The sequence below is a fragment of the Mirounga angustirostris genome, unplaced genomic scaffold (assembly GCF_029215605.1).
Source record: "Mirounga angustirostris isolate CCGP_5_RB_7025 unplaced genomic scaffold, mMirAng1.0.hap1 SCAF_5, whole genome shotgun sequence".
NCBI classification, from domain to species: domain Eukaryota; kingdom Metazoa; phylum Chordata; class Mammalia; order Carnivora; family Phocidae; genus Mirounga; species Mirounga angustirostris.
Window position 1 is genome coordinate 26,258,363 of NW_026991713.1, and position 20,029 is coordinate 26,278,391.

Genomic DNA, 20,029 nt, shown 5'->3' on the forward strand with positions numbered 1-20,029 from the left:
GGAGGTGTTTTTAAAATACATAAGATGGAAATAAACATGGGAAAATGATGCCTTTTGAGTCAAGAAGATCTGGATTCAAAGCTGCTCTTCTCCACATGCCCTGTGCAGCTGGGGGCACATACCTTCCCCTCTCTGGGCCTCCATTTCCCCACCTGAGAGCAATACTGAATGCCCCGCTTGTCCTATCAGAAACGGTCCCCTCTCTATATAGCAGAACATAAGCACCCAAGCTTTACAAAATGTTACAAATGTTACAAAAGCAAAAACATGAAAGCCTGCCTGGAAGGCTTCCAAAGAAGATGGGAACGTTGTGCTTGAAGGTGGAGAAGGTGCTGGGAACAAGACATCTTCTAGGTCACAAAGACAAGTGAAAACATTTGAGGAATTTTTAAAAGCCAATCAATACATACTTATGAAAGTGCCTGCTGCCTGAGATAAGGTCATTTCAAAAAAATCTATTCCATTAAAACATGTATTTACTAAAAGGGGCGTTCCTAATGGTACTTGTTCCGAGTCAGGGAACATCAATTAACAAGATGGTGTGGGTAAGCAGTTTGGATGCTGCGCTCGGAGGACCTTGGCGGCCAGAGCTTCCAAACAAAACTGGCTTCTGAGTAAGGTGAGCCTTTTCCCTGTGTCGACCTCTATCAGCTCTCAGGGTACCAAGAGCTCTGCCCCTCCATGATTTCACCCCCTCTCTTCCTTCTGCTTCGAAAGAGTAGGATTTGTTCACAGCTCCTAACAGTGGATACAAATGCAGAACAACCCAGGGGATCTCGGTTCACCCAAAACCTGTCTCCACTGTTAGAAGGCCCCCAAACCCCTTTCAGCATTCTGGCTAACCCGCGTGCATGGGCTGGGCTTTGGCCAGGGTAATTCAGGAATGCCCTGAGGTCCGAATAGTGTATTCCTCTTTGCTCCCCATTGCTTCCTCCCCACAGACAGTTGTCCTACTTGCTTCTACACAATTAGTCGGCACAGTGGGGTCCTCATCCAAGAAGGAGGGCCCCCCCGCCAAATCCCATGATTACCATGATCGCTGTCATTGGAACCACACTGGACCATCAAGGAGGGTCACTGTCCAGGCTGCAAGCACGAGGACACATCCCGGATTGGAAAGAAAGGAGGAATGAAGGCAGAATGAGAACCATTTTCTGTCTCAAACTGTCTTTCTGGCCACTCAGTTAGGGCTGGCCATAACCCACGAAGGGGGACATCTCCAGAGCTGAATGTGCTCCTTCAGGTCTTGGCTCAGACGTGCTCTGTGAGGCCTTCGGGAACCACTCCGGTTCAAACTGCAACCTCTGGGGCCTCCAGCCAGCACCCCTTACCCCCGTCCTTGGCTGTATTTTTCTTCAGAACACTGATCACCATCTGACATGCTGTTTCTTTCTTTATGCTTACATGGTCCCTCTTCCCCCATGTGGTGAGTTGAACAATGCTCCCTCAACATTCATGTCCACCCAGAACCTCAGAAGGTGACCTTGTTTGGAAAGAGGGTCTGTGCAGATGTAATGCAAGGATCTCAAGAGGAGATCCTCCTGGATTTAAGGTATCCAATGCCTGGTGTCTGGAAAAGAGAAAGGAGAAGGAGATTTGGAGACACAAAGAGGAAAAGCCCATGTCGTGAGAGAGGCGGGGCTCACAGTTCTGCTGCTACAAGCCAGGAACACCAGGAGCCCCTAAAGCTGGAAGAAGAGAGGGAGCACTCTCCCCTAGAGCCTTCGGTTGTGGATTTCTAGCCTCCAGAACTGTGAGGGAATACATCTGTGTTGTTGTAAGCCACTGACGCTGTGGTCATTGGCTAGGGCAGCCTTAGGAACTGAACACCCCGTTAGAAGGACCTCCACGAGGGTAAAGATTTAGGGCAGTGCTGTTCACTGCTGCAGAATCCTAGTGCTTAGAACAGCGCCAGCCACACCCTAGGGTCTCGATAGATACTTGTTAACTGAAAGCATGGATGCTTACACTTTCAAGGTGGAAGGCTTTCTACAAGTCAGGTTGGCTCCGAGTCCCATCATCTTTCTTAGGCATAGCCAGGCATCCACCAAGGGTCCATTTAGACCAGGCTCTTCTCTTTATTGCCCCTGCCACAAGGGATGATATCTCTTCCTCATTCCTCTTCCCTTTCCCTATGGTGGGGGGTGAAGGCGCTGGCTTGAGAGTTCAAGCTAGATTCCACTACCTGTGCAACCCGATGTCGGCAGAGTAACGGCCCCCAAAGATACCCACATCTCCATCCCTGGGACCTGGGCTTATGTTCTCTTGCACGGCTAAAAGACCTTGCAGATGTGATTAAGGATCTCAAGATGGGGAAACGGTCGTAGATGATCTGTGTGGGCCCACAGTAATCACATGGGGATCAAGAGGAGGCAGGAAGGTCAGAGTCAGAGAAGGGGACCTGACAATGGAAACAGAATTCAGAGCCCAAGAGATGTAAAGGTGCCCCACTGCCGACTTCGAGGATGCAAGAAGGTGCCCCACTGCCAACTTCGAGGATGCCGACCTCGAGGAGGCACGAGCTAAGGCAGGCAGGCTGCCTCCGGAGGCTAGAAAAGACAAGGACATGCAGTCTCCCTGCAGCCTCGCGAAGAAACACTGCCCCTTCAACACCTTGACCGTAGCCCAGTGAGACCCACTACAGACTCCGGCTTCCCGAACTGTAAGATACTAAACATATGCTGTTTTAAGCCCCTAAGGTTGTGACCATCTGTTACAGCAGCAGTGGGAGAGCAATACACAACCTAAGGCTGTTTCCTCATCCCGAATGTGGGCATTGTCCTAGTGCTGACTTCACAGGGCAGCAGGGGGCCTACCTGGAACAGGGCATGGCACGCAGGGCACAGCGTCCGGTGTAGGGTAAGCATGTTCCCACCCCCACCCCCCCACGCAGAGTGGGCCTGGGGTTGGGGCAGGCTTCTCGGGGGAGGTGCACTGCAACTGTGTCCTGAAGGGTCGGTGGGCACACCCCAGGGGGCTCCTCTACCGAGAAGCCCTCAGTGGGCGTCTCTGCTGCATACCGCCCACCCCTCAGGAGGACAGACCGGGCCGCAGGAACGCCGACCTCACGAGAGTGTGGTTACGGCTTACCATTCCCCAGGGGTTGCCTTGGCCAAGTTTTTGGGCAGTCACAGCCTAGGGCCCTTAGAGCTAAAAAATGGCCGCGGAGGCTTGAGGAGGGAGTGTCTCTTGGAGGAGAGAGGGGAGGCAGACCCCGGCACAGGAGAGCAGTGTAAGGAACTGGATGTGGCCATAAGCAAATCATTTAACTCCTTTTGTTGTTGTTGTTGTTGTTGTTGGTTACTCTGGAGTGCTGGGGACAAATATGTTTAGCAGTCACATTTCGGTTTTTCTCTCTTGTATTCAAAATCCCCTTCTGTTACCCCCACCCTTTCAGGAAGGCTGACAGTAGGACTGGCCAGAGCCCTGTCGTCAGGCCGGGTCAAGGAATGATCTACCAGCTGCTGCTGGCTGGGGCTGCTTGAAGGTTTTCCATGTGTCTACATGGAAGAAACCTGGAAAAGACTATGGGCAAGTGTCAGGTTTATACAAATCATCAAGGGGAACCGCAGACACCGTCTAGTTCACATGCCTGCTGATTATGATTAGTACAGCCTTACCCTATATACTCCCTGTGCAGAGTGAGGCATGACAGCGAGGGACGGTAAAGAAGCTTGGTCTTTCCTGCACGACCCGTTTTCTCAAGAGGACCCAACCCCGGTTCCATTACGTGACTAGGACCAGAGCAAGCGGAGCCCCATGGTGGCGCTGGGAGAGGCGGGGAGGTATATGAAGGCTGGAGGAAGAGTGGCCAAGTAGATGACTCAGGACGAGACAGGAGATAAGCTCGTTCGTTACGAGATATACCAAAAGACAGTGGAGCCTGGAAGGTGGATGGTTGGGAAGTCTGATAAAGCTGGTGCTCGGGTTAGTGCGGTTCGTGCTGGACCCTGCCATCAGGATGATCTTTTTAAAACACAAATATGATCGTGTCCTCTGCTGAAAATCCTTTAGTGGGTTTCCAGCACCCACTGATATGAAGTCCAAACTCAGAGCCCTTCACATCCTGGTCCCACCCAAGCCCCCATGCCCGTCCTTCTTTCTAGAGCCACTGCGCTCTAGGGCTTCGATCCAATCTGCCGCTCCCTCAGAAGACCACTCACTATGATGGATCCTCTAAAATGCCTTCCCCTCCGGAAAGTCTACTCAGGCTTCAAGGCCTGATTTTTTTTTTTTAATCTTTTTTTAATTTACATTCTAGTTAATTGACATACAGTTCAGTGTTGGTTCAGGAGTAGAGTTGAGTGGTTCGTCATTTACACATAATACCCAGTGCTCATCACAACAAGTGCCCTTAATCCCCATCCCCCACCTATCCCACCCCAACCTCCCCTTCCATCAACCCTGTTCATTCTCTATTGTTAAGAGACTCTCATGATTTGTTTCCTTCTTTTTATCCCCTTGCTGAATGTTCATCCATTTTCTTTCTTAAATTCCACATATGAGTGAAATCATATGGTTCATCTTTCTCTGATTGACTTATTTTGCTTAGCAAAATACATTCTAGCTCTGTCCATGTCGTTGCAAATGGCAAGATTTCATTTTTTTGATGGCTGAGTAATATTCCAGTGTGTGTGTGTGTGTGTGTGTGTTTAAATATATATATACCACATCTTTATCCATTCAGCAGTCAAGGGACATTTGGGCTCTCTCCATAGTTTGGCTATTTTTGATAATGCTGCTATAAACACCAGGGTACATGCACTCCTTTGGATCTGTATTTTTGTTTCCTTTGGGTAAATACCTAGCAGTGCGATTGCTGGATCATAGGGTAGTTCTATTTTTAGCTTTTTGAGGAACCTCCATACTGTCCCCCAGAGTGGCTACACCAGTTTGCATTCCCACCAACAGTGCAAGAGGGTTCCCCTTTCTCTGCATCCTCACAAACACCTGTTGTCTCTTGTGCTAATTTTAGTCAAGACCTAATTTTAATGCCACCTCCTCTCTGAAGCCTTTCCCAACCTTGGTTACAACTAACGATTTATGCACATGATCTGATTTAATCTTCTCAGCCACCCTCTAAGGTATTATTAGCCCTACTTTATGGAAGAGGAGATTGGCACAGTGAAGATAAGGAATCTGCAAGTCACAAAGAAACCTGGATTCAATCCCAAGCAAGCCGACTCCAGGCCCTGCACTCTTCCTCCTCGCCTGGACTGCCAGAGTGGAAGTCACCCCCGGCATTGCTGTGCATCCCAAACAGGCCACTCCCCCCCCCTACATTCCTGCTCAGTAATGACACCCTTGTCGTTCTGGTCACCCAAGCCAGACACCCGCACTCCTTCCTCTACCATCTCAACATCAAGGTCACTGTGTTGCTGGGAAAAGAACAGGAACTCACCCCACTGCACCCTCTGAGACTCAGCTCTGACATCACTCCCAAGTCCTTGCCCCTGGGACAAGTTCTCATCCATTGGGCTCCAATCTAGTGCCTAGTCCAATGCCTGGGACACACTAAGAATACATCATATGTTTGGGTATCACTTCTTCATTGTCTTTATGAGGACTTAGATCAGGGAGAAAGAATACATCTTCCAGGAAAACAGTGGCCATGGCCACCTTGATATTTTATTTTTCATTTTATAACCCTATTCTGAGTGTGTCAGACTCAAGGGGGAATCTAATTAATCACCAAGTCCTGTCAATCCAATCTCCCAAATAGCTCTTGAGTCCATCCATTTCTTCCCATTGCTACTATCATCCCTCTAACCAGTTCCCCATCTCTTGCTGTTTTAAAACCACTTTCTAAGTGGTCTGCCAGCATCCAGCAGAGCCCCTCTAGTCTATCTTCACCAGAATGCTTATTCTAAAACACACATCTGAACTGGTCACTCTTCTAATTAAGCTCTGCAATAGCTCCCCAAAGTCCTTCCAACAAAATGGAAATTCTTTAACACAGCTTATAAGGCCAGTCCTCCACTGCTCCTGCCTACCATGCCACTTTCTCAACGGCTCCCCCCTCCACCCCGCACCCCAAGGCTGTATGCTCCATCCACACTGAGCATCGGGCCAGGTGCTCCTACAGCTTCCGGCCCACCTGTTCCCTCACCTGTCACCTGCCTCGGCTTTATCTGGCTGATACATGCTCACGCCTCAGGTTCAGCTGAGACATTTCTTCTTGCAGCAAATGCCCACCTTACTGTGAAGGTGGGCTAGACGTTTTTTATGTGCCCCCATGGAATCCTCCACTGCCTCTGTGCAAACCCTTATTATATACACTATGTACTTATTGGTAGATTGGGAGCTCTTTTACTTGTTAAGGTAGACTGGACTGTGTGCCCAGCTCTTCACTCTCTCCTGTACTGGAATGACCCGTCCCTACCCTTGGCCCCATTTCCATGGTCTCCTACTAGAGTAGGCAGAGCATATTCCCCACCCCACTGATGCTGGGCTTGGCCTTGGGCTGTGCTCACCAGTGGAGTACCAGCAGACATGACATGAGCAGAGTCTTTGCATGTGCTGCCCAGTTGAGCACGCCTCTCGTACTTCTGCTTGCTGTCTGCCTGGGCAACGGTATGTGCAGGATGAGAGATGTGTGAAGACGACCCGAATCAGCCTCTCCACCAGCATCTTGAGGCAGAGGACATCCCTACCCCCAACCCCATCCTCTCCCACTGGAGCGGACCCATGAACAAGAGGAATAAATGTTTTTTATTTTAAGCCACTAAGAGTTTGTTAACACAGTATCACTGGACCAGAAACCTGACTGATACACTGGCCTACATTCCTCACTAGATTGCAGGCTCTATGAAGGCAAGAAACAACTCTGAGCCGAGCACCCAGCGTAGGCCTCATCACATCGCAGGTGCTCAATAAATATTGGTCAGTTGGATGTATGACTGAATGAATGCATGTGGGCTATTGACATGTCTGTCTCCCTAGCTAGCATGTGAATTCCTTCAGGCCAAGAATGGCATCTGATTTCTCTCAGCAACACCTAGCTGTCTCATTTCCCACACTGGGTTCTTGGTAGATACTCGATAAATATTTGTTAAAACCAAATAAATGGGATTTTGTGGGCTGGCTTGGGACTGAGTCCTTAATTTATGACATTGTTTCTATGGGAAAATGTATTCTGAGTGCCAAACAAACTTGCAAATGAACTTTTGGAACCTCACCCGTTCATTGGTTCAGGATTGCCAGTTTTGTGGAAATCCATAACTGAACACATGTGCTATGCTTTGCAATATGGGAAAAACTGAGAAACTGCTTCCAAACCCAAGATATTCAGCCTGCAAAAATTCGCTTTCCACCCACACAGACAAATTCAGCACAGGTTGGATTTGAGGTTCTAACAATAAAATACTAGACATTTTAGAGCTCATTGTTTATCTAATTGCTTTTTATCTGCTTATACTAGATGCCTATTCTTAACACCCAATCAAAAGGAAGTTAAGATAGTTTTCTTGCCCACCCCCCACTCCCAACAAATCCATTTTCTAGACACATATGCAAGAAAGCTCAACCTTCTCGAAAGGGAAAATAAATTATTTTTCTAAATAAATCTGTGACATTTAAAATAAACACAGTAGGATGCTCTACAGTTATAAGAAAACATTCCCCTTTAGAATTCCTAATTTTGAATGGTACTGGAACTCAATATGAGTCACAGATCTGAGGCTTAGTTTTATTTCGTCTTAGGCCACAATCAAGCCAGTTTGAAACCAAGTGATCTGATGTGGCTGGGAAGGGCCATCAGTCTAGAATGTTCTATGCACAAGTTTCAACCCACAACTGATAGAGTTTCTCAATCACTCAATCTACTTCATTCACTTAACGTATATTTTTTGAGCATCTACTCTGTGTCAGGCACTGTTCTAGACTCTGGGGATATAGTAGTGAACAAGACAGACAAGGACCCTCTGTTCGTGGAACTTACATTTTAACAAGAGAGGCAGAGAAATAAGATCGTTTCAGACCAGTGATGGGGCGGTGATGAAAATAAAACAGTGAGGTGATTATGAGTGAGGTGAGGCCACTTCAGACTGGGAGATCAGGAAAGCGCCAGCCACGGAAAGATCTGGGGGAGAATATTCTAGACTAAGGCAACAACAAGGGCAAAGTACCAGAGGCAGGAACAAGCCTGGTATAGTCCTAAGTCAGAAAGAAAGCCAGTGTGGGGGGGTGGAGTGAACAGAAGGGAGGGAGGCATGGGAGGCACAGAACGGTCAGACAATGTATGTAGGTCCTGTAGTAAGAGAGTTAGACTGGATTCTAAGAGAGAAAGCCAGGGCAAGTTTTAAACCGGGGAATGACATGACCTGGTTTAGATTTTAAAAGCACCCTTCCTCTCGGAAAGTACTGGGACAGGGGTGAGGGAGCAAGAGGAGAACCAGGGGAAGCCTGAGTCCTAGTTTTACAGAAGGCTAGAACTCCTAGCCCGTCGTCAATAAATGCCCTGGTGTCTCCAACCTCTTCTCTGACCATACCTCTTACTTTCTTGTGCTTACGAAACCAGCCTCTCCCCTGGGGATACAGTTTCCTCGAAGCCAGCTCAGGGGCTGGCTGCTTCCTCTCACTCGTCCTAAGTGTCCTGCTTGTGTCCTGCTGCCTTTTCTGGATGCTTCTTCTTTCCTCCCCTTTTCCAAGCCTGCCCCCCAATGCACCCCAGCTTGGAAGCTCAGGCAGTCACACCATCAGCCCACACCACCCCGAAGCCCTCCGTGTTGCAACCTTCTACAGCTCACCCCCACCCCTGCCAATTCCTTCCTCTTCTGGACTATTTTGCTCTGACACTGTTTCCACAGTCAGTCTTGGGGACTGTAATTTCCAAACAGATGACTGATCTAACACTCTGCTACCTCAGTTCCTTGACCCTCTCCCTACCAACGATCTTGTCTTCCATCCTACTTCAAGTGCACGACCGTACCCTAGACCTTGTCATTACCAATAGCACCACCCCCATCCACGACCTCCCTGCAGTCCAACTACTACCCTTTCCAGTTCCCCAGTTCCAACAAATCTTAAATCCAACCGCAACCTTCCATGCACAGATCCTGCCCCCTCTTCCCATACCCCACTCCCCTCCTTGGAGTTCACGTCCAGCTGAGAGCCCAGAGTCCACTACTTTAAGTAAAAATATCCACGTCAATACCATCATCCATCCCTTGGATACACCCTCAGTTCCTAGGCCCCTCTCCCCTCTCTTGATGTATTTCCTGCAAAGCCCTACCTTGCTAAATCTAGCTCTCCCCAACTCTATGACTACACCAGCAGAGCTGAATGCAGCCTTCGGAAGCAAAACCACGCTGAGTGTTCTCGCTTCAAAGGCAAGACGACTGTCCTCAATGGGACCCTCCTGCTACCTGGCAATCATTCTGTATTTCCCATCTCCATTCTCCGTCCAGCTCTCTTTCCTATCTTCTCTCTCCTCTCCCTTCAAACCTCCAGCACTTCCTCCCCCACCTCACTCTCACTGGTCCGAAGTCACTGAACATGACATAAGCAATACAAACTGACGCTGCACACACCTCCCCCACCCACCTGCCCCAGGACCCACATTCTGCACCTTCCCTCCTGTGACCAAGGATGACTTGCGCACCTCCTGCCCGAGGCTTGCCTCCCCACGCTCACGCTAGATCGCATTTTCTTTCATCTTCTGAGACACGACACTGTGCAACCCTTTCTCTTTCTTGCACCATCAGTTTCCCCTTCTCTACTGGAACTTCCCCAATAGCCCCAAAGCACAGTGTGCTTTCATGCATCTTAAAAACAACAAGACCCTCTGGATTTTACTTTCTCCTCCAGTGTCTGCTCCATCTTTCTGCTGTTTTCCTGAGCAAAGCTCCTCTGAAGAGTTGTCTCTGCTCTGCTCTCTCCTTAGTTTCTCTTGCTGCGTTAGCACCACTTGCCACAACGGCCCCTGTCATGGTCACCAACCATCACCTGCTAAGTCCAGTGGATCAGTTCCCTTCTCTTGCCCAAACCCTCAGCACCATCTGGCACAGCGGACTGCTCCCTCCTTTCTTGCCTTGGCATAATGGAAGCCACCTTCTTCAGTCTTTCCTCCTCCCTTTCTGGATGTTCCCTCCCCCTCTTCATCTCCCTGACCCCCAGCCACTGCACCACCTCTGTGCTCAGTTCCCCAACTACTGCTCCCCTCAATCAACATGGCCTCCCTTGTCTGGTCTTCAGGCTTCTTTACACCCCATCTAGACACATCTAACCCCCAAAATTCATCTCACCAGCCCGGACACCTCGCCCACGAGCTCCAGACCTATGTTTGCCAAAATAGTAGCCACTAGCTCTGCGTGGCTGATGAATCCTGGCCACTGCTCTAATTAACCCCTGCAGGGAGCTCTGCAAGTATAGACAGGGAACCTACCTAAATGGAACGGGTGGGAAAGAACACGGCAAACTGTGTAGTGGGCGTGTGACGATGAAATGCTGTTCAGGATCAGTTAATTTCTTTAAACTCTAGACTCGGCAAGCGACACGAAGGAAACATTCCTACCCAATTACAATGATGCATGAGCATCTTCCCGGCCCTGCTTCTTCTGTCTGCCAGTGATTCTGAGGGCAACAGTCCCATGAGGAAGCGCAGCAAAAGGCAAGGGCAAGTATGCGTCTTGCTGGTCTTGCTGCATCGCAGCTTTCGACTTCCTCCGGGAACTCCTAATTAATTCTGTCCCCACGTTTTTAGTTTGTTTCCGGAACCTCTTGCTTATACTGCATTCTCGCCCTCTCCCTTCATTGCCCTGGGCTTCCATCCCCAGAGGCTCCCCGGTTCTCTTCCCAGTCCTCTCTTCTTTCCCCAAACTGCCCCCTTGTTCAGCCTTCGGCTTCTCTGCACCTGTTCTACTCCTCCTTATCCTTTTTCACCTTTAAAAACTGAAAGCACCAAACTGACAGACACTGTTATGGTTTGGTTTGGTTTGGTTTGTTCTTTCTTTCTTTCCCCGACCAAGCTACAGCTCAGGCGCTCACTCTCCTCCTCGCTTCTGTAGTGGGAGCCCGAGTACTCGGTTGCCACGGCAACAGCGAACCCAACCAGGCCGGTCCCAGCGACCAGGAGCTGCCGAGGCAGGGAGGAAGCCACTACAAGTCGCCCCAGAGCCTGGGTGGGTCGTGACCATCGCAATTCAAGACCAGGCCCGGCCCATTCTGCCCCGAGACTCAGGCTGTACAGCAGGCCCGCCAGCCGAACCACGCATTCGGAGACAGCACCATCAATAACGAGGCTTCCCCCGAGCCAACCGCAGGCGACACATTATGAGGATCCCGTTGAAAATTTTCAAACATCCCTGTTCTTTTATCTCCTCGGAGGGAAAACCTTTTGCCTGTCTCCCCAGAGTCTTGGAGAGCTCTGTAGAAAGTACAAGCAGAGCTGACATCTCCAGCCTCTCCTTCCTCCTGTCGCCGCCCGGCCCGCGCGCACCCCCAGGCTGGGCACCCCTGAGTGCTCGGGTCCAACCGTCTCGCGGCCCTGGCACAGCTGGGAACATCGCTGAGAATGGGGAGGATTACCCCAGGGTAGCTCAGTCGGTGGCCAAGCGCTCGGTGCCCCCAGGTCACTGGAACGGGTCGTCAGAGCAGGGCAACAAGTGTTCTGCCGCATAACCCTTCCCCGGCCCCCCGCCCCAAAAAAGTGAGTTGGTGAGAAGGAATCAGGAAATACCTTTGTAGCAAACGGCACCAACCGCAGTGAGGGTCTGCTGCCGTTAAACACTCGGTGCAGGATTGATGCTTACTGCAGTTGGCAACACGAATTCTCCTCACCTAAAAATAAATACCACAGCGCTTCAGACGGAATCATAAGCAACACCAGAAAAACGGCAACACCTTATCTGATGTAGGGCCACAAAGAGCACATTTATCAACTTGAACTCGGAATGACTCTGTAATGACATGGGGCAGCAGTCCTCAGAATCCCCTGGGGAAGCTTTTGAAAGTGCAGATCCCCGGATACCCTGCTGCCCCCGCTGCAGAGACTCCTGCTGGTAGGTCTGGGACCCAGCCGAGGGGTCTGTATTCTCCGGTGCTCTCCCAGGTGAGTCTGATACGCAGTCAGGTTTCTGACCGGCTAATAATGATTTCCAAAGGGGCCATGGAATCAGGTCACCTGGTCCTCACACAGAGACAGTTGACCTACGGTCAGTGGTGCTTTGGAAATGAGCACCTGGGGATGGCAAAGGCTCTGACCCAGGAGTGTCCGCACAAGGCTGGTGCTGGACATGGACATGAGGAGAATCCCACACCCCCTCCAGGGTAACTCCATCGCTTCAGCTCCTGGCTCGCTTGCTCGCATTCTCTCCACTGGAGTTGAAAAGAAAAGAAATCACTGCCTGCCCCTCGAGCTGCCTCTTCTAGTTGTCAGGAAACAGCAACCCCACAGAGCAGGTGCCCATGCTGGGCACACCCAGGCATCTGAGACAGTCAGTCAGAGCCTGGAAGTGGGGTGGCAGGAGGCAGAGAGGACCCCAGTGTCGCATGGCACATTTTCTGCAGGCAAAATCCCACAGCAGGTAGTAAGGAACTTGCAGAACTCATTAAGCCAGGAAGCGCTACATGCTAGAAGGTAGAAGTAACTTCTTTAAAAGGTTAGAGAAACAGAGAGTTCTAGAAAGGGTTCGTGAGGAAAATAGGCTATCCTGAGGAGTACTCCTCAATTCTAAGTTGACTTCATGGAGGATACACTTGTCCATTTCTCACATCCTCAGTGTTGCTGAAAGATGTGGGGGCAGACCACCAGCCTGAGCCAGAGTTGACCAGAATGTGGCTATTTCCTTGTAGCTCACACCACATCTTTTTAATGCTGGGGGGGGGGGGTGTTCATAAATATGTAATCTCTCTAACCTTGTTTTCTCATCTGTGAAATGGTGATGGTGCTGCTGACTTCATGGGGTTATTACACTGTCTGGCACATACTAAGTGCTCAATAAATGTTGGCTATTGCTATTGTGTGAAGAAAAGTCCCACAGTCCAACAAACATGTGAAACCTTATACTGAAAAGGCAAATAGATTTCCTTAGAACAGGCTTCTGAGAGCCTTTGAATATGCTCATGATACTCCAGGAGGGATATAGTCAATAACATCTCCTCCAAGGGCCACTTTTGCCCAGAACACTTAGTGGAATATGAGTCTCTAGAACATTCTGTGAGAACCATTATACAGTGTACTTAAACAAACAACATAACTCTATGTAAAAGAGAGAACACTGTAAGTACTTACATTGGATCTGCTTCTCTAACTTAATAACACATTCTAGTGACTATTCCACAGCAATGCATAAATCTTCATGTGGTTATTTTCAATGGCCACATATTCTATGGATGTACCAGGGCATATTAGTTTGGCTGTTACTATCTCCCCAAGAGTCTGGGAAAGAACCTTCCTTAGGTTTTGCCTCTCTAGGGATTATACTGGCTCAACCAGAATCTTACTAATAGGATCCCCAGCAGTAAACCTAAGTGAAGAATGTACAAATAACTGGCTTTGATGCCCAGTCAAAAACCCTCCCTAGGACTTCAGGCTTTGAGTGACCAGAGGCTAAGCAGTTTTTACCTTCCTGAAAGTGAGGACCTGTCAGCTATCTGTGGCTCTCCCAGTGCTTCCCAGATTAGAGTCTTGAGTTCCTAGGAAAGTAGTAATGAGAATTTATGAGCTATTCACAATGTTTCAAAAAGTTGAATGGAAAAAACATGCACGGGCCAAGCAAGACTTCAAGAGTCTCTGCTTTGGGCTGGAATTTTATCAGCTCCATGTGGTAGCACAGTCCGTTCCCTGGCTGGCAGTTTTCAGATGCCCTTGATAAATAAAGCCTGGGAATGGGAATAGTTACTTGATACATGCAGTTTGTGGAGCAGACAAAAATCTTTCAAGTGCAGGAAGCCCAGGGAAGAAATAGAATGGAGAGCGTTGAGTGGTGAAACAAGCCACTCAAGAAGAGTCTATAGGGTGAACAACTGGTTTACCAACGTAGACCAGGTCCACTGTCCCTCCCAACGTGGTCATTCTGACATAACTGACTTTGCAACATGCAAAAGGCAATATGGCCTTTCTAGGAATTCTGGAGACTACAAAGTGCTTGTGTACCTACCTTGTGACTCTAACAGCACATGTAGCTTGCTATCACTGCCATTCCCCTTAGAATGAGAGACAAAGAATGGAAAGTGGGGATGGGCCAAGGGCCGCTGTTATCCCATTATATCATTCCGTAAGTCTCAATGATTTCCTTTGCACTTTGTATGTTCTGGTGGCCATGGGTCCAAATTACTGTGCCAGAATAGGCTGCTAGTTTGCACAAGTTTGGGATCTGGTCTCATTTATCACGGGCTTTAATGTCTGGCCAGAGTTTAAATCCCAGCCCTGACAAGGTCTAACACACACACACACACACACACACACACACACACACACACACCCCGGGTGAGTTATTTAACCTCTCCAAGTCTTAGGCTCTTCATATATAAAACAAGGGTAATTTTATCTCATTAAATTATTAACCTATTTCACCAACATTGTTTTTATGGGGGTGAACAAGCACACGGTATGCACACAGAGAGACCATATTTAGAATAGTAACTAGTACATGGTCAGTAGGGATTGAATACAAATTCGTTTTCTTTCCTTCCCTTGGTGAAAGCACTTTGTAAAAATGAAGAAAATGGAAAAAGATATTCTCTTTATTTCAGTAAGCAGAAGCAAGAAGAAAAACTAGAACAGCCAGATAAATTAAGAGAGGAGGGTGAGTGCCATACATTTCCTGGTTCATGAATGTGTATGAGACTGTGGCCTGATATTAACCCCAAATTCCAAAGCCAATCCCATTCGGTATATTCATAAATGCATCTAACCGTTCAGTGCCCACACAATAAATGGGTAAATTCAGTTACCTTGCTGATTATGCGCCCATTTGCAAGCACATCCTCTTCTGAAAAACTTGGCATTGGAAATACAGCCAATAATAAAATTGTCTAAATAGGTAATATTTCTTGCTTACTTGCTGATAGTAAGGTTTTTAATTCCATGTCTGTGAGCCACTGCGGGTCTTCCTGAAGCCTGCAGCAGGGTTTAAACTCGATAGTTCAAAGTAAAAGCTTCACTACTAGATAATGACATTAATTAAACACTTTTTACTCAGAAGTCAGAAGCAATAGTTAGCATTTTTACCTACCTCTTTCCCGGCTGTTAGATAGATGTAGATATTCTTCTTAGGATGAGGAACCAGTTTGTAGAAAACAGGTGTTTCTTCTTTAATTTCATAAATAACCTCTGGACAATTTGAAGTCAAATTCTCACCAAGAATAACCTATTTTTTTTTCAAAAAGAGAAATACGATTTCTATTAAATACATCAAACAGCGGGGTGGCAAGACTTGTAGTTTAATTCTAAGACCACGTGCTCTTTTACTCACTACATATATGGGCTGAGGTACCAAGTCCTTAAGCATCTGCTGTCTCAGTCTTCCACAAGGCTGGTAAGAACAAGCACAGTCATGCGCGAGCACACGCACCCACACACCCCAAACTTAGGTGCTGGGTCAGTATCCTCACAGGTAGAAGCTCGAAGTCCACAATTCCCTACCCCTTCTGGCTTTACAAGAAGCTACAAGAGACAGCTCCCTTAATACTATGCCAGGTGGGGGCACCTGGGTGGCTCAGTTGTTAAGCATCTGCCTTCGGCTCAGGTCATGATTCCAGGGTCCTGGGATCGAGCCCCGCATCGGGCTCCCTGCTCGGCAGGAAGCCTGCCTCTCCCTCTCCCACTCCCCCTGCTTGTGTTCCCTCTCTCACTGTGTCTCTCTCTGTCAAATAAATAAAATCTTAAAAAAAAAAAAATACTATGCCAGGTGATTTTAAAACCAAAGGAAGTCGGCTTGACATAGACTCTGATTCTCCTATACAATTCTACATACTTACACATTTTAAAGTAACCAGGACAACTGAACAGGCCCAAACAGGTAGGTATGTGTTTATATATAAAAATAGCTAAGTGTGGCTTTGAAATTGGACACACCTGAGTTTCACTCACCTCAGTCAATAAATGTCTACTGAATAGCCCCAATGTATCTGGCATGTTCTAGATGTTTGGAAAATGGCATTGAACAAATGAGTGGAGGGTGGGGGAGTAGAATCCTACCCTCATAGAACTTGGGTGTGTGTGTAGGGGAGTGGTGGCCAACAATAAGGAAATTATAAACTCTATTAGAAGGTGATGTAGGTCAAAATAAAGTGGGTAAAGACATAAGGAGGCATGTTCAGGGTAGGTCTCATTGAAAGGTGATATTTAGGTAGCTACTTGCAGGAGATGATGGAGTGGGTCATTTGGATGTCTGGGTGACATCTTGGACAAGCAACCCACTGGTCCTGAGGCCCTAAAACCTGAGGTGGCCAGTGTGGCTTGAGCAGAACAAGTGAGGCAGAGCGCAGTGGGCAGTGAGGTAAGAGGTATGGAACATAAGTTCTTGTAGGCCCGTATAAAGACCTTACTCTTACTCCAGGTGAGAGAGAGGGAACCACTGCAGGGTTTGAGCAGAGCACTGACATGGTTGGGGGCAGGCTGGAAGCATGGGTGTGAAGATGTGTCAGGAGACCATTACCACAGTCCTGGAGAAACAGAATGGTAGCTTGAGCTCAGGTGTATGTCCTGGCTCTATGCTTTGAGTACGATGTGCTACCTTGAACTAGTAACTTACTTAACCTTCCTGGGCCTCAACTTTCTTATCTCCAAAATGGGGCTAAGAATGCCTTTCTTATATACAACTGTTAAGGATCAAAGGAGAATTATGAAAGATGCTTAGCACGTAATAAATATACAGTGGATGTTAATGTTAGTAGACTGCAAGCTCCTCTTGAGTAGACACCATGTCTTAATGTTCTTTATACCCTCCCCTTGCCCAATGCAATACTTTCAAAGTCGAAGGTGTTTGATTACTTCATCAGTTTGAACACATCCATATATGATATCCACATTTGTGTCTCTATCACTGAGAACAGCAGTGATGTTGGGCACATGGTTGTAAAAGAAAAACTGGCACCTGAGACTCTTTTCAGACAAAGTCTACATTCATGCATCTACTGAGCAAGAACAATCCTGTACCACATATCCTGATGGTAATTACATATTTGCTATTTTATCAAAGACTCCTTATCATTTTGGGCACATGGAGCATCTTCCTGCATGTGTCCCTGCTCCCAGGACCTGGCCCTGAGTTTGTCTTGCAGTGGTGACTTCCTTCCAATCATCTGCTCTGGGTCAAGTCCATTTGGATTTGGTACAACTGGTAGCTCACTAGGAGCCCATGAACTGCCATTAAATGCAGGAGCAGCTCTGCAAGAGTCAATCTCAATAACTAAAATAGGACTTTAAAAAAAAAAAGTAGCAGCAGTTAGGTCCCAAGGGAGGTGGAAAAGGTCTGCACCTCAAGTCTTCTAAAAATGACAATAGCTGCGCCATTCAGTCCGGTAGCCACCAGCCACATATGGCTATTTAAATTTAAATTTAATTGAGAATGTATAACTTCCGTTACACTAGCCACATTTCAAGTGCTCGCTAGCCACATCTGGCTAGTGACTACCATACTGAAAGTACAGATACAGAACATTGCCATCATCATGGAAAGTTCTATTGGACAACATCAGCCTACCGAGAACAATGAATGTAGGGAAACATTGGGCAGGCACTGCCCAAGTGTGGGCCTGCCAGTTTCTTGTCTTCCCGTCTCTAATTCATAGTCCTTATTAATCAGCTCAGAGACAAACAATTGATCAGGCTCTAGAAAGTGGTCATAGAGAAGAGAGGAAACAGGAAACCAGTTAAAAAAAAAATTGATAAAAATGTTCTCAAGTGCAGCTCAAGAGAAGACAGGTTGCCGTCCAGGAGGAATTCATCACGTCAAAGGCATCATTGGGCAGAACCACCTATGATTCGTGCCAATAAAACCAAACCTGAATCTAATCAAGCCTTCAGTGCAAACTTTCATTTAGTATTAGGAAGCAGAAAGGGGAGGAAGCCGCTGAGTGACACCACAGGGAAACAAACAGCCAAATCTACAATGTGAGACATTGGACAAGACAACAGACTTCATTTCCCCAGTCAGTCAATGGTGGTGGCTAAAGGATGGGAGGGGGCCACTCTAGACTGAGAGAGACAGGGCAGCCACGTGTGATTTGAGGATCCTGTCTGGATACCAGTTTGAACAAAAATAGCTTTCAGAAGATATTCTTGAGCTAATGAAGAAAATTCAGCTATGCAAACGCAACATTAGGTAACTCTAAAGAACGACTGATAACTTTGTTTTAATAGCATCATGGGAATGGTTACTTAAACTGCCCATCGTTTTTTAGAGATGTGTAATGCAACACAGGGGGGTGAAATGCCACAGTCCGGGATTTGCTTCAAAATAAAAACATAATTTACAAAACACCACCACTCATCCATTTTAAGTGAGTTAGGAGCTACGTTGCAGTTTTTATCGGGACTTTGGAGCATGGTTGATGCAGATGGGTAAGGGCTGGCAAAATCTAGTTTGGGGGAGCTTTGATTCACCTGCAGATGAGGCACCAGGATTTTCTCTGGAACTCCGAATTATGGCAGGAAAGCCTTTCTGCGGTACCGTGTACCAGGCTTTACCAACCAGTTTCCTAAATGAGCTTCCTAGAGTGGTTTACACTGAAACCTTGTCCTGATAACTATGGATGCTGGGCTGAAATTGATTATGTTTCATTGATGGTGGGAGTGAGACTTCCCTGAAAGGTAACTGGGCATTATCTATCAAAATTATAAAGCACATACCCTTAGACCCCACAGCCCCTCATACGTATGTTGAATGACATATGTACATGGAGATTTAATGCATCACACATTATAAGCAAAAGATTGAAACAACCTAAAGGTCCAATCATAGGGAGCTGATTAAATATAGTATAAACAGTATAGTACTATTTAGCCATAAAAATAATTAGGAAGCTCTTTGTGTATATGTTTAACACATTATATTATGTGTGCGTGTGTATGTATATATATACACAGCATAAACATGTTTATATACATATATAGCATGTTTAATACATTGTATAATTGACAAAATGGGAGAAAGACTATCTTCCCCCTTTTGCTTGCAGACATCTATAAAATATCTCTGGGAGGATATATCCAAGAAACCCATATCCCTGTTTGCTCCACACGTCAGGAACGTGTGACTTTCACTGTCTATTCTCCTGGTTCTTTTGAATTTGGAACAATGCCAATGTATTATCTCAGAAAATAAATACATAAGATTTAAATTTGAAAAGTGAGGGTGAGTGGACCAAATTGTTTTTCTTTTTTCTTTTTTTTTTTTTTTTAAAGATTTTATTTATTTATTTGACAGAGAGAGACACAGCGAGAGAGGGAACACAAGCAGGGGGAGTGGGAGAGGGAGAAGCAGGCTCCCGGCAGAGCAGGGAGCCCGATGCGGGACTCGATCCCAGGACCCTGGGATCATGACCTGAGCCGAAGGCAGTCGCTTAACCAACTGAGCCACCCAGGCGCCCCCCAAATTGTTTTTCTTTTTGCTAGATTCTGCGGAGAAGGATCTCCATAACCCCAAGGACAGGACAATAGGAGCTTCTCATTTACATCACAAGGGGGCCCAAACATGCTACATGGAGGGGTCGGGGTCTCTGCTGCTGTGGTTCTCCCTCAGGTGACTCCAGGTCAGGAGAGACATGGCTTTCTTTCCCCTCTAGATTTCTATTAATATCACCTCCTCCCCCTCCCATCCACACAGCCCATCCCAGGGGCATCAAAGCAACACTTGGATCTTCTAACTGCAAAATTCATGTCAACATCAACACAGAGAAGAAAGCCAGCAAGACTGGAGCATGGGAAATGTTCCTTCCTAAGCTCAGTTTAGCTGGGCAGCTTTGGAGAAAGAACTCGATCCGTGAAGTGACGCAGGAAGTAACAATGAGTCACAGAAACCCAAAATGGGTATAGTTTTGTATAAAAGCAACTCATCCAATTCATACGCGTTCCTTGGGCATG

At 47.3% G+C, this 20,029-nt stretch overlaps 1 protein-coding gene across 2 annotated transcripts in view; it reads right to left on the reverse strand.

Moving 5' to 3' along the window:
* PLXNC1 (plexin C1) overlaps positions 1-20,029 on the reverse strand; it is a 144,452-nt gene that overhangs the window by 98,890 nt on the left and 25,533 nt on the right. For both annotated transcript variants that reach the window (XM_045872846.3, XM_045872845.3), the window contains exons 3-4: positions 15,177-15,311; positions 11,678-11,778 (exon numbers count right to left, since the gene is read on the reverse strand). In XM_045872846.3, the coding sequence (XP_045728802.1) occupies positions 11,678-11,778; positions 15,177-15,311 (236 nt within the window). The remainder of the gene's footprint in view (positions 1-11,677; positions 11,779-15,176; positions 15,312-20,029) is intronic.